Source organism: Tachysurus fulvidraco, chromosome 18, assembly GCF_022655615.1.
Source record: "Tachysurus fulvidraco isolate hzauxx_2018 chromosome 18, HZAU_PFXX_2.0, whole genome shotgun sequence".
Lineage (NCBI taxonomy): Eukaryota > Metazoa > Chordata > Actinopteri > Siluriformes > Bagridae > Tachysurus > Tachysurus fulvidraco.
The window spans coordinates 8,198,963-8,211,255 of NC_062535.1; the positions used below are offsets into that span (position 1 = coordinate 8,198,963).

At 40.6% G+C, this 12,293-nt stretch overlaps 1 protein-coding gene across 6 annotated transcripts in view; it reads left to right on the forward strand.

Moving 5' to 3' along the window:
- LOC113649052 (male-specific lethal 3 homolog) overlaps nt 1-12,293 on the forward strand; it is an 86,097-nt gene that overhangs the window by 13,798 nt on the left and 60,006 nt on the right. The window contains exon 13 of one of the 6 annotated variants that reach the window (XM_027156209.2): nt 7,438-8,304. The exons of the other annotated variants lie outside the window; for them this stretch is intronic. Coding sequence (XP_027012010.2) covers nt 7,438-7,537 — 100 coding nt within the window. The 3' untranslated portion in view covers nt 7,538-8,304. Of the gene's footprint in view, nt 1-7,437; nt 8,305-12,293 lie in introns of those variants that run through there. 6 annotated transcript variants of the gene reach the window in all.

Consider the following 12,293-nt stretch of genomic DNA (forward strand, 5'->3'; position numbering starts at 1 on the left):
AACATCCAGGAAAGTTTTCTATACTGTATATAACTAGAATAATAGAGATTTATTAATTACGTCTATATAGTTATGATATGTAATTATATACATATGTTATTTTAGTGTGTGTGTGTGTGTGTGTGTGTGTGTGTGTGTGTGTGTGTGTGTGTGTGTGTGTGAGTGAGCGCAGCAGGAGAAGCTGAATGGTGCAAACCGACTGGAGAAAAAAAGCATTAGTGTTTTGTGCTTGTTAGTGTGAACATGTCGTAACTGCAAGAATCTCTTTCTCAGAAGTTTTTCTGTCTCCTCCACTCTTTTTTTTTGTCTTTCAGTCTCCGTCTCTCCTTGACACTTTGCTCACTCCCTCTCACTCTCTCACACTCCCTCTCTCCCCCCCTCTCTTTCACTCTCCCTCTCTCCCCCCTCTCTCTTTCACACTCCCTCTCTCCCCCTTTCACTCTCTCCTCACTCTCTCGCTCTCTCTCTCCTCGCTCTCTCTCTCTCCTCGCTCTCTCTCTCTCCTCACTCTCTCTCTCCTGACTTTCTCTCTCCTCACTCTCTCGCTCTCTCTCTCCTCACTCTCTCTCTCCTCACACTCTCTCTCTCCTCACTTTCTCTCTCCTCACTTTCTCTCTCCCCCCCTCTCTCTCACTGTCTCCTCGCTCTCTCTGTCCCCTCATTCTCTCTCTCCCCCCTCGCTCTCTCTCTCTCCCCTCTCGCTCTCCCTCTCCCCCCTCTGTCTCACTCTCTCTCTGTCCCCTCATTCTCTCTCGCTCCATCACTCTTTCTCTCTGTGTCTCCTTGCTCTCTCTCTCTTTCTCTCTATCTCTCTCTCGTTCTCTTTCTCTTCCCCCTCACTATCTCTCTCTCTCTCTGTGTGTCTCTCTGTCTTACTCACAGAACTTAGAATTCTTTAGGGAATAACACCGAATGCTCTTTGGATTCGTTTTAAAGAAGTTAACCAAAAATATTTGTCCTCCGTTCTCCTTTACAAACACTGATCATCTCTTTATACTCACACGGTTCGCCCTTCGACAGCAGCAAAGGGCCGTAATCTCTAAGCATGATATCGTAACCACAGAAAGGCTCATGACGCTGGCGCGGAACCGTCTGATTTGCGTCTCGTCTGGTTTATTGATTCAGGAAGTAGCGCAGGAGAGCGGCGTGTGCTATTTTCTTGTTAAGATGAAATGATCAGGTGGTACATTGTAAGGTGTTATGCGGAGCCAGCACGCATTTCCTGTCTGGAGACGTGTGTGTGTGGCTAAGTGTGTTAGAATTCACATTAAATGTTAGAGATATCAGTGGGCATTAAACAAACCTCTGAACTAATCTCTAAATCCGGTACAGCGATCTTTAGCTGGCCTCAAATCCACAGGATTTATTATCCTGTGCTCTAATTAAAAGTGCTGTAGCGACACCTCCCGCCAGCACTAGGCGCTGTGGAGCCAGTAGACGAAAGCTTACATCCCCCAACCCCCCCCACCCACCCAACTCTGACTTTTGGGTCTAACGATGATGGTTTTTCCACCAGGTGGAAACAGAAGCATTGCATCTTCTTTCTGTTTATTTGCCTAGTAATGTTGTTCCCCCTCATCACTGTGCTGATACAGTTGTCCTGTAATGAACTAGGTCATTGTTTTAAACAGTGCTGTAACAGTGGGAAGCTGTGCATGATGGGACGCGGTTAAATAGATCTCAGCAAGACTGATTGAAGTTAATCCCATCTGTTACATACGTGTGTGTGTGTGTGTGTGTGTGTGTGTAAGAGAAAGGGAGAGGGAAGCACACACAAGGGGAGAGAGATAGGGAGAGACCTATAAGGTGAGAGAGAGACATGCACAAGGGGAGACAGACAGAGAGAGGCGTGGGGGGGGCACGGGGAAAGTGAGACACAAGTGCACACGAGAAGACACACACGAGGCGCACGCAGGACACACGAGGAGAGCGATAGAGACACAAGCCGCACAAAAGGGTGGGTTATACATGGGGTTACACAAGGGGGGAGAGAGACATATTGGGGGAAAAGGGGGAGGGAAAGAGACATACTGGGCACACACGGGGGCACATACAGTGGGCAAACAAAAGGGGTGAGAGACACACGGACACACAAGGGGAGGGGAGAGCACAAGGAGACCGAGAGTGAGACCTATAAGATGGGGAAGAGACCCGCAGAACGGGAGAAGGACCGAGAGATGTGCACACACAAGGGAAGAGAGAGTGAGACAGATGCATATAAGGAGAGAGAGAGACCTATAATTTGAGAGAGACACATACCAGAAAAAGAGAGAGATACGCACAAGGGGAGAAAGTGAGAAACACACACACACAGACGCTTTAAATGTTATCTTTGCTTCGTCTTGTCAAAGTGATGTTAAAGACTATCAGTAAAAATGATTTATTAAATATTAGTCTAGATTTCCTTTGTGTGTTCCTCAGACAGATTTAGCTTAACGCTACTCTTCAAGGTCACTTCATATTAAACCGTACGCTTTTTTTGTGGCTCTCACGCTTTGTCGGATTCGTCCGTTTAATTGAGAATTCTCCGGAAGTTTCCCGGGCACGTCTGTAGCTCTGACAGGTTTTCAGGATCCGTGGCGGTTTGTGCTTCTCATGTTCAGTGGAGTTAATTAAGCTCTGAAGTGTCTCAGCTCTCTTATCGAGACGAAGGCCAGCGCAGAGCAACAAAGAGACGCACCGCCGTGTCTGTCACGTAATTGATAATCATCATAATGCGAGCCGCTGCGATTTCCTTCTAATCTTTTGAAAGAGAGAATCTGTTAGGACAGCTGGTGTTGGTGACCGAACACTTCTAACGCTTGGGGGGGGCGGCAGCGGCGCAGCCCGTCTTTTATCACAGGAAATTATTCAGCCGAGTACAAAAGTTTGGAGGTTGTTCTAGGTATAAACATCGGGAGGTTAAATCGGTGTTACTTCCTGTAAACACCTCCATTAGTAAACTATAGTACGAGCTGAGATGTAAGAAGCATTTGCTTGTCACATTTATATTTAAAGTTTGTATTTATATATAAAGTTTGGATCCTTTGTGCACAGGGTCGGACAATAGTACAGCACCATTGGAGCAGAGAAGGGGTTAAGGGCCTTGCTCAAGGGCCCAAACTTTAGATTTATGTTACATTCGCTTATCCAGAGTGACTTACATTTCATTTCAATTTATGCAATTGAGCCCACAATTTTCAGCTTTGTGTACCTGGGATTCGAACCCATGACCTTCCGACACTCATCCCCAAACTCTGGCATCTTTGCAGTGCTGGGGCTTGAACCCTGATCCTCTGATTAACAATCTAGTGTTTTAACTGCTTGGTCCTTCATTCAAATAGATCACGAATATGATAACTGACCACCACCACCACCACCACCACCACCCCCCCCCCATCACCACCACCACCCCCCCCCCCCCCCCACCCCCCAAAAAAACAACACAACTATAACAAAAGAAAATCTTCGTACATACGTGAGATCTGTGCACGGGTTTCTTTCTCGTAGCATGTCAGGGAGTTTCTCCTCACCACCTGTTTGTTTTGCTCATTAGACATAAACATGCATTTTAACTGAAAATGTTTATATCTGAGTTTATACTGATGTAATTCTGCTTTGCAACAAAGCCCGTCGTTAAGGTTGCCATATGTTGCATAATGTCGCTCAGACAGATGTAGTCATTTTTTACATTTACAGCATTTAGCAGACGCCCTTATCCAGAGCGACTTACATTTTATCTCTCTCTTTTTTTTTTATACAACTGAGCAATTGAGGGTTTCTAAAATGAGGAAAATGTAGATTTAGGGATGATTATACATGCTTTTATCTCTTTGCGTTTGGACTATTGTAATTCACCTTTTACTTAGCAAACATGTTTTAAATTGTCTTCAGATTGTTCAGAATTCAGCAGCGAGGCTTTTAACTGGAACCAGCAGAAGATCTCACATCACACCAGTTTTATACTCTCTTCACTGGTTACCAATCAAATATAGAATTGATTTTAAAATTTTGGTCCTCACTTATAGAGCCCTTCATGGGAATGCTCCTGGGTACATTTTTGACCTGTTGACACCTTATGGCTCTTCAAGAGCATTGAGGTCATCAGGTCAAAATCTGCTTGTGGTCCCTAAAACCCATTTTAAAACTCGGGGGATTTTTCTTTTCAGTCTGTGGCCCCCAGACTGTGGAACGCGTTGCCCCTGTCTCTGCGTGTGGCTGATTCTGCTGATTCCTTTAAAAAGCAACTGAAGACACACTTACTGTATTTAGACAAGCTTTTAGCTGACTGGGCTTTCATGGTTTCATCTCTGTTGTAGTGTGTTTTATTATTTTAGAGTTGAAGTTTTATCGTCTCTAAAAATTTCTCTTTTTTACTTTGTTAGATTGTTTTATTGTACCTTTAAGTTTTATTGTTATATTTTGTAAAGCACTTTGTGATTTTATCTGTGAAAGGCAGACCTGCCAACCTTTACACATTTTGTGTAGCAGATACGCATTTAGACATTAAAGTACGCTGCTACAATTTGTCACTTCAAAATACCCATTGTAAAAAAATTGATGCCTTTGAGTACAACTGTCTGTGCATTTGCGCACCAGGCAATGCGCCTATGGGTGTAACCGCATTGGGCAGCAACCTGGGAAAATAATAATTCGACCAATCATAGCGCCAGTTTAAAACTCTTCAACGCTACAAGCGGAGAGCCGTCAAAACGAATGTGGTTTTCATCGATTTAACGTTTCAAAGGTAAATGGCCAGAATTGTGAATTTCATCCATTTTAAATAGCGTGTCGAACCACAGGCGTCGTTAGACTCCTTTACTGGGGCATGTGCCCAAGTGTCCGGTGTTGTGCTTCAAGTTTAAGTTTTACGCACAGAACAAGTTTTACTTTATTTGCCAGTATTTATATAGGAAACGTAAGCCATGCCTGTAAATTGCCGTCGTACTTTAACGGAAAAGACAAACTGGCGCGAGCACGCAGACATCAATATCCGCGAGCGTCTGTGTATCCCTTTTATAGCACGCAGTCATGCTATAACATGACGAAACTAATGTAATTTTTTAAATATCAATCGTATTCTGACTCGATTGTTACTGGCTCCTGTAGATCACATCTGATGGACATCAGATTTTTTATAAAAAGCAGGGAAATAGAAGCAAAAAGTAGAAATGATGAGGGAGGTATTATTATATGATCAGCCAGTCAAAACCATAGTGAAGTCTAGAGTCTTGCATTATCACGTGTAGGGGAGAGTGGGGTAAGATGAGCCAGATTTTACTTATGTGGATCTCCAGGCAAGGGAAATTTAGACAGAAGTAAAATGAAGACATCTACTGTTAATTTGGGATGTTGCCTATCAACTGAAAATATAAGAATGCACCTATGACATAGATCCTTGAAAATATGACCTCAGAAAAAAGTGTTCATGTGACTCAACTTACCCCAGGATAGGGGTAAGTTGATCGCAGTCAGTGGGTAAATTGAGCCATTTGGGGGGAAATTGACCATCCTATTTTATGCAAGTATAATACAAAAAAAACTTTTAAAAAAGTTATTTAACAATACACTTACCTTTCCAAACAATGTCATTTATTAAAGCTACCTCAAACAACACAAAACAAAGCAGTTAAAGTTTTCAAGGTTTAGGAAGCTTCTTCAGCACATCATTCAGTTTGACAGATCCTACATAGAGGTGGAGGTCGAAGCCATGGGTTGATCTTCTACAGAAGTAGACAGCACATCAGGGTTTGGTCTGTCTGACACCATGGATGGTTCAAACTCTGCATCAGAGAAAATATCTCTGTTGTAAGGAAAAATCCCCGTGGACCTGAATCCAGAACAGATGTCACATGGTGTCATTGCTGACATGAAAGCCTTGTTCACACATACAGGGATGTGGTACAGTATATGCTGGCTGTAATTGGTCTTGAATGGACCATAGACACTCTTGTCCAGAAGCTGCAGGCGATGAGATGTGTGGGGTGGAATTGTGAGCATAACAATCCCCTTTCTCTTTGCTTAAATCAAGTAGTGGCACTGAGATGGTCAGAGGAGCACTTGGTATGCTGTTGTTCAAAGAACTCTGCAAAGGTGTCTTCATTGATCCAACCACTGGTTCAATTTACCCCACATCATCTGGCTCACTTTGCCCCATAGCCACCATTTTGGTAAAAATGGCCTAGCTTAGCAATTCAGGCTAACCTTTAGCTTGATGATTCACATGGTTTTATATGTTGACAAATCACCAACATGTACCATACACAACTTTAGACCTAGATAAATTTGCTTTGGCACAACAGCGAGTATACCTGAAATGCAGAAAATCAACTTTAACAAGCAAATAAGTGTTTTTGTGGAAAAAAAAAACAACTTGGCTCGTGTCCCATGTGCTTCTCCTCTTCACAAAAAATTACAAATCATGGAGTCCTTCAGAATGTATGGTCACATTACACCAAATTTGCATAGTTGCCCAGAAACAGGGAGTGGGTCAACTTACCCACTGGGTCATCTTACCCCACTCTCCCCTATTTGTTGTCAGATATGAAGTTCATTAGATCAAATTTATGGCAATACATAAAGAGTATGTAGTACATAAAATAGTATGCCGATGTTCTACACAAACGGTCATGCACATAACGTTATACTCTTTATTTTAGTAGCAGATAAATTATTTCAAGTATCGTTATTGTACATTTTGTACATCAGTACTGTAAAATGCAAATCATCTTACATGCCATTTGTGCCTTAAAACATATTAATAATGTACAAAGTGTTTTCACGCAAATGCGCGTGGAAACCTATCATGAAAAACATGAGAATGATGTGTGTGTTTTGTGTGTGCGCCTTGCAGTTAGTAATACACATGATGCCAGATGAGGATACTGACAGAGAGGGAGAGGGAAGCAAATCTAAAAAGAAGCGAGTATATGCCCCTCAGAAGTTCTTGACCGGTGTTGTGCCTCAAGTTTAAGTTTTACGCACAGCTAGTGTTTTACTTTATTTGCCAGTATTTATATAGGAAAAATATAGTAAAAAGTTGTGATGAGTGAGCTTGTGAACTTAATCAACACTGACCAGCAAATGTGCCCGACCTCGTGCCGCGTCGCCACAGAAAGTTGCTACTCAAAATTTTTTTCCAAGGTTGGCAGGTCTGGAAAGGTGCTATATAAATAAACTGTACTTACTTACTTAAGGGCCTTGCTCAGGGGCCCAGCAGTGGCATCTTGGTGGACGTAGGAATCAAACTCACAACCTTCCGATTGGTAGCCCAACACCTTAATCACTAGGCTACAACACCCCCACAGTTTTAAGGCATAGCATTTTGATGGATATATTTTTTTTCCCCCAGTTCTCTGAAGCTACTTGACTTCACGTCACTCTGCTTTGTTATTACTGCCATTTTTAGCAATTTTTCAGTAACAGATGTTTGTCTTTTTTTTTTCTTCTCTGTGGTAGGTTTTTGGCTGAGTTTCATGAAGACTTCTTTCCAGAGTCTGCATACGTGTCTGCCACTGAAGCACATTACTGTATGAAACAGCCGAGGCCCTTCTGCTGAGACTGAATCTCCGTCTCCTCTTTGTCCTTTATGACTTTCACCATCCTTTCATTTTTTACGACTCTAGTCTGTAACGTTCTTTGTCTGATTTCCTCTCTCTAAGGGACTTGCCGTTTGTCTCTTTACCTTTTTTTTTATTCTTCTTTTCGGACACGGAGGCTCCAGGAAGGCCGTTTTCTCCCGGTGTTCCAGCTTGCTTCTGTGGATATCTGTGTGGAAGTCCCCGTCTGCTTTCCTTTTGCTCCGACGGAGCGCTTTTTAATCCTTCCCAAGACCTTTGCTCTGCAGTCGCTGTTTAAACTTCACCTGTTTTTTTGTTGTTGTTGTTGTTGTGGTTTTGCAACTAAAGCAGCGAGAACCGCTTTATTCTGACTTTTTGTGAACTGTGGAAGAAATCGATTTTTTTTTCTTACAATCTTGGATTGTTATTGATGAACAAAACAAGTGGTGCTTTTTTTTTCTTTTTAAATGATTGCTTTGTTTGATACTTTAGCAGTTCCTGGTGTAGAATTTCCATTTTATGGCAGTTTCTATTTTCCATTACAGATATATGCCATTTTTCTTTGTCCCCAAACACTGAATTTGCTAATATCCTGTTTTTTGAGATGTTCTATTCATATACAGTACATTTGTTAACCAAAAGCATAATAAGCTCACCATCATCACACAATTACAGACACACGATCATCTGTTTGAATCAAATGGGTCAGTATTGTGTAATACTATTACATTCACCCAATGACTGTAAATAAATAAATAAATAAATACTGTTAAGCATGTGTTTGTATTCAGGAGTTTTAGCCTTGATTACCTCAAAATAGTAGATCTAGTTCATATCCCATTATCTACATCTATCAACCCGAGAGCGAGAGACAGCTTGGGCGCCTTGGTGGCTGGCTCGATGGCATTCTATACGCCATGCTTTGAAGGAATATGATCTTACTTTATAAATATGACACAATACGGTCTTGTGCGTCACGACATGCTCACAGAGTAAATCCACATGCCAGTCAACATCCTTTTTGTTAACAGACATCCATTACTTGAAGTGAGCACACCATTTTTTTAATATTGTATATTTCACAATTTGTCCAGTGTACACACACACACACACACACACACACACACATATATGTGTGTGTGTGTGTGTTTTGTATTTGCTCTCTCCGTTGTACATTTCTTGCCCCCTTGTGTAATAAACTATTGCAGAATAGACATGGTATGTTTGTTTTTTGTTTTTGCCCCCCCCCCCCCCCGTCTATTTATTTATTTATTTATTTTTAGTGAACCGTATTGAAATTGTTGACACATTTCATAAGATTTGATATTCCTGTAAAATCAAATTCTCCACATGTAAAAATGAGTATAAGAGAAAGCCTTGTTGTGGCTGAAGGGTGCGATCGAGTCGTGTCAGAAAGATCGAATTTGCGATGTACAGTATGGTGGAATTACGAGTGGGGAAACTGGGGACTTTCTTTGAGCTATGGAAAGTTTCCATATTGGAGGATGTGTCATTAAGAAAACATGGTGGAACGAACGGCTACGACGTCTGTAGTCGACAGTGACCGTTTCAGTCGTGCGTTTGGTTTATGCAGCTGTACAAGCAAAATAGTTACAACTTTAAAAGAAAAAACAAGCTCTAGGATAGCAATGATTTGATTTGTTTAGAAACATGAACGGGTAAAACACACCTGATACACACTGTTGTTGCTTTTCTTTTAGAAATCGAGTGAAAAAGCCTTGCTGTATTTATTGTAGTTAATTGCCAGAAGGTGCACCTTCAATTTGCTCCGTCTAAAGTGACTTGAAGGCACCTGATGTCATAATTCCCCATCTGACAGGATTGTAACCTCTGACTTCGGCTATGTTCGACATGTCTCTGATCCATGATGTAAGCGAAAATACAATCTAAATGACCATTTCCCATCACTCTGCACCAAGATGGCCCCCAGTCCCGTAATGGTTGCTCTCAGTTCATACACAACGTCTTTCTCCATTATAATAACCCAAATGGACCGAGCGCTAGGTGCTAATTCAATCGGAATGCTATCACAGGAGCAAAACGAAGCACTTACAAAGGAAACCGGAGCTGCTTTTCACAGCCCAGTGGTATCAGATAGCGGAGAAATTTCAGACCGGCCGCACATCTGGGGCTACGCTAAACCAATTTCCCCCGCCGGTCCTCTTGATATCAATTCCTCTAGATTCGATTTAAAATTAGGAGGTCTGCAAATGCAACTGGAGTTCATCTCGTCGGTTTGTCCACAATATTCCGCATTCTCTCTTCATTCCTTTCTCGTTGCGTCTTCGTCTTCGATGCCTGTGCTGAAATCTTGGATTTGTTGCCATCGAACATGGAGCCGAGGGCCACTCCGGAGATGTCTCTAACCGCAGCAGATGTAGGATGGATAGAGGAACCTGTAAAGATGCCGACGTGAGTGTTGACCGTTTAAAAAAAATTTTTTTTAATTAAAGATGGTATACAAGCAATACAACCTGTAAATAATGTCCAAAGGTATGCTATCCGACGATATTACAGTTTTCAGTGACTTGTTTACCTTCAGCTGAAACAATGTCGTGGATTTATTGATTGTGCTCTCATGACTGAGTGCCGCTCTAACGGACAGCCGTAATCGCTGCGTCCTCCGTGACTTCGTTGTTTAAATCGACCCAGCTTTAAAATAGAAAAGCAGGTCAACCCAAAAATGAGTGATACTTTGCTAGATGTTTCACTTCCCCCCGATGTAGATATAGTTATGATAAGCGTTTGGCTTTTGTTTTTATTACTGTAACTTAGTGTAGAGGTAGCCAAGTCTTGATACATTTTGAATGTTTGGAACAGTTTAATGGTTCATCGTTTTTGTTTTAAACTAAATATGTTTGCTGGTTTAATGCTGAGATATGCAGTGAGTATCGTGGGATGTGTTTGGACTAAAGCTTTCTTTTATTTTTTCCTCTTCTCCCGTAACATCTCCCGTATTGTGTGCTTCAGGGCTCATATGACGTAAAATATGAATCAGTTTTTAAATGAAGAGAGCTGTCTGAATCGGTATATAGAGCGGACTCGTTTCCTGTGTATGTGTGTTTACATGGTATAAATAATTATTTATATATATATATATTATATATATATATATATATATATATATATATATATATATATATATATATATATATATAAATAATGTGTGAAGGGCTTCATTTTTCTAGCACTTGAGTACATAGATTCTTCTTCTGCATGAAAACTGATTGGTGGAACACCAAGTCAGATGGATGCATCCCTACAACCACTGGATCGTTCATCATTTCTGCCTTGGGGCTCTTAGTTTTAATGTAACACAATGCACACAACAGAAGGAAAACATTTCTTTCTCTAATCTACAATACACAGCAAGTAGGGTAGAGTAAACACGTAAACAACACAAAGCCCCATCCACACTACTTACGTTTCAAATACGCTAGTTTATTATTATTAAGCAAACTTATGGCTTCCGCTAATGTTAGTAGGTGTTCGTGTTGGGCATCTGGAAGTAAAACAATGAACAAAAGCATGTTTGTGTTTATTCTGGACACGGATTTTTGAAATGTGACACGCGATCGTATGCGTCCTGTCAGACGTAAGTTGTGAATTAGACTCTACGTCAAATGTAGTCAATTAGCAAAGACTTTGATTGAGCCTCTAATTATATCCGGATAAATTTCCGACGTCTGTGTCAGGAATAAAACACAAATATGTTGTGTGTTTATTGTTTAACTTTCATCAACTTTATATTATTATATACTATTAACATTAGTGAAAGTCGTTACTTTTCTTGATTATGTAAAAAAAAAAAAAACAGCGGGATTTATCCTTTAAGTCAAATTTATTCGGTAACCAATCGAGGCGTATTTGGTGCCTAGCACTGGATTCTTTATGCTACAAGGCATATTTAGCTAATGAGACGTTTAGCACACTTGCTTCAAAAACATTGCATAACTTGGGACTTCTGACTGTGCAAACTTGTGAACATTTCTTGTGACTTCAGTCAACTAGTATCGTGTTTCATGCAAGTAACAAACATGTGCACTAGGGGACGGTAGTGAGCGACCCAGCAAGAATGAAGCAAAGAGATAATAGGAACTGATTTGTTTCACGGTTGTTCAGCAGTATTAACCGTAGCTAAAAATGGGTTAAATGTCTGATCTTTGCTTAGATTAGATTAGATTAGATTCAACTTTATTGTCATTACATATGTACAAGTACAAGGCAACAAAATGCAGTTTAGGTCTAACCAGAGTGCAATAGCGGATATGCAGTATATAGTGTTTACATGAGTTAAATAAGTTAAATAAAATGGTAATATAGGAGTAATTTACAGATGTGTGTGTACTATGAACATAATATACAGATGGCTATTACTATAAACTGAAATTTACAGAAGGATATGTGCTGTAACAAAATATATGGCTATTACTATAAAGAGTAATTTACAGATGTGTATGTGCGATGAATATAATATACAGATGAATATATATGTGCTATGAACATAATATACCGATGGCTATTACTATAAACTGAAATTTACAGAAGGGAATGTGCTATAAACAAAATATATCGTTATTACTATAAACAGAAATATACAGGAGGATATGTACTATGAACATAGTATAATATATTGCTGTTACTATAAACAGAAATCAGTTGAGTATATACAGAACGATGGTAAGGTAATGGTGAGCAGAAATGCAAAAAAAGCTTATCGCTCAATGCTTATTG